We start from the raw sequence: 1,734 nt of genomic DNA on the forward strand, positions 1-1,734 counted from the left end.
TACCGTCCGGCCCGCGGAGCGGAACGTGGTGGCTGCACCCAGGGGACGGCCCGGGCGGCGCGGCCGGAGCCATGCGGACCGAGTTCGGAGCGCAGGAGGCTGAGCGCGGCCGGCCGCTGCACTTGCTGCCCGGAGCTCTGTGCCCGCTGCCCGCCGCCTTGGCCTCTTTTCGTCGCCCGAGGGGGGAATAAAGGCCAGGAGACGCGCCACGACTAACGCGCAGGACCCCGAGGCTTAAACTGTGCGGCAGCGCCCTGGCTCCGGGTCCGAAGCGGCGCGCCCAGCGGTTCTCCGGCCTGAGCGAGCGTCCCCTCTGGGATGCACGGGGAGGGTCCCGTCGCCGGTGAAGCCTCCGGGGGCTGCGAAACGGCAGCCCCGGGGGCCCTCTGAGTCGCGCCCGGAGAGCTCCATCGGCGAGTGCCCACGAGTTACAGGCAGCCCCTGCTGGGGCCGGGCGGCCGGCCGAGGGAGGGCATGGCTTAGCTCCCGGACGTCGCGGCTCCCGGCCTCAGCGCTGCCGGGACCGGGGCGCCGGGCCGCCACCTCCCGGAGTCGGCCCTGCGCCCTCTGGAGACGCGCCGCCCGCGCCCAGGGTGGTGCCATGTGGGGCGGACGCCGCCCGGCCGCCTCCTCCCGGGATGCCGCTTCGCTCCTGCGGCTGCTGCTGGCCGCGCTGCTGGCGGCGGGGGCGCGGGCCAGCGGCGAGTACTGCCACGGCTGGCTGGACGCGCAGGGCGTCTGGCGCATCGGCTTCCAGTGCCCCGAGCGCTTCGACGGCGGCGACGCCACCATCTGCTGCGGCAGCTGCGCGCTGCGCTACTGCTGCTCCAGCGCCGAGGCGCGCCTGGACCAGGGCGGCTGCGACAACGACCGCCAGCAGGGCGCCGGCGAGCCCGGCCGCGCGGACAAAGACGGCCCCGACGGTTCGGCAGGTAGGCGGGCCGGGCGAGCAGAGAGGGGAGGAAGGGGCTCTGCCTCGCCGGCGGGACCCGGCAGCCTGGAGAGAGGGAGGGAATTCGGAGCCTGCCATTTCAGGAAAGGGGCTTGGAGCGGGAGGCGATGCCTGCGTCCTGGCGCAGCCTTTACCTTGTGTGGGATCAGCCCCCTGGCCCTCAGTTTCCCCATCTGTCAGCTAAAGAGCGGCTTGGCTTGGGTTTTCCGGAAAAAACCCTAAAATCCAAAGCATGGCGGGCCGCAGCCAGCCTCACGTGCCTCCTGCCCAGGGGTCTCCGTGCCCCCTCCCGGGTCTCCTATCTCTATGGGTCTAAGTCCGAGGACGGGGTCATGTTTTGGCGGCGCCCCCTAGCGGGAGGGAAGGCCGCTCCTTGGGTCTTCCCGAGGGTGATGGGCTCTGCCAGCCCACGAGGGAGAGTCTATCTCTCCCTAAGATGCACCTCCCCCGCCCTGGCCTCCTTACCACGTCGGTAGGTGTGACATCAGAGCCGTGGCAGCCCTGCTCTTTGTGGCCTTGATTCTTTAACTGAATTTTTTCAGATTGCCCAAGTTAGAGTTGGAGAAACAAATGCGTGAAAGCATTTGATAGGTTCCACTGCCTCCGCTTGTCACCAGTCTCCCAGACCCTTCCCTCGAGGGCCTATCCCATAATGTGTTTGGGAGGGAGGATGTGGTCCGGGTGGAGGTGGAAGGGCACACATGGCCCGGAGGGGCGTCTCCGCCCCTTATGAGAAGGAGAGGACTGTTTATGTTAATACTATCCGCCCGCCCCCCCCCACC

General features: G+C 69.3%; 1 protein-coding gene across 1 annotated transcript in view; it reads left to right on the plus strand.

The window, feature by feature from the left end:
* The first annotated feature begins 544 nt into the window (after positions 1-544).
* The window catches only part of SHISA2 (shisa family member 2), a 2,820-nt gene continuing 1,630 nt past the window's right edge, over positions 545-1,734 (plus strand). Inside the window, exon 1 of the mRNA XM_007471465.1 lies at positions 545-932. Within this exon, the coding sequence (XP_007471527.1) occupies positions 602-932 (331 nt within the window). The 5' untranslated portion in view covers positions 545-601. The remainder of the gene's footprint in view (positions 933-1,734) is intronic.

This window comes from Lipotes vexillifer, unplaced genomic scaffold (assembly GCF_000442215.2).
Source record: "Lipotes vexillifer unplaced genomic scaffold, Lipotes_vexillifer_v1.1 scaffold543, whole genome shotgun sequence".
NCBI lineage: Eukaryota > Metazoa > Chordata > Mammalia > Artiodactyla > Lipotidae > Lipotes > Lipotes vexillifer.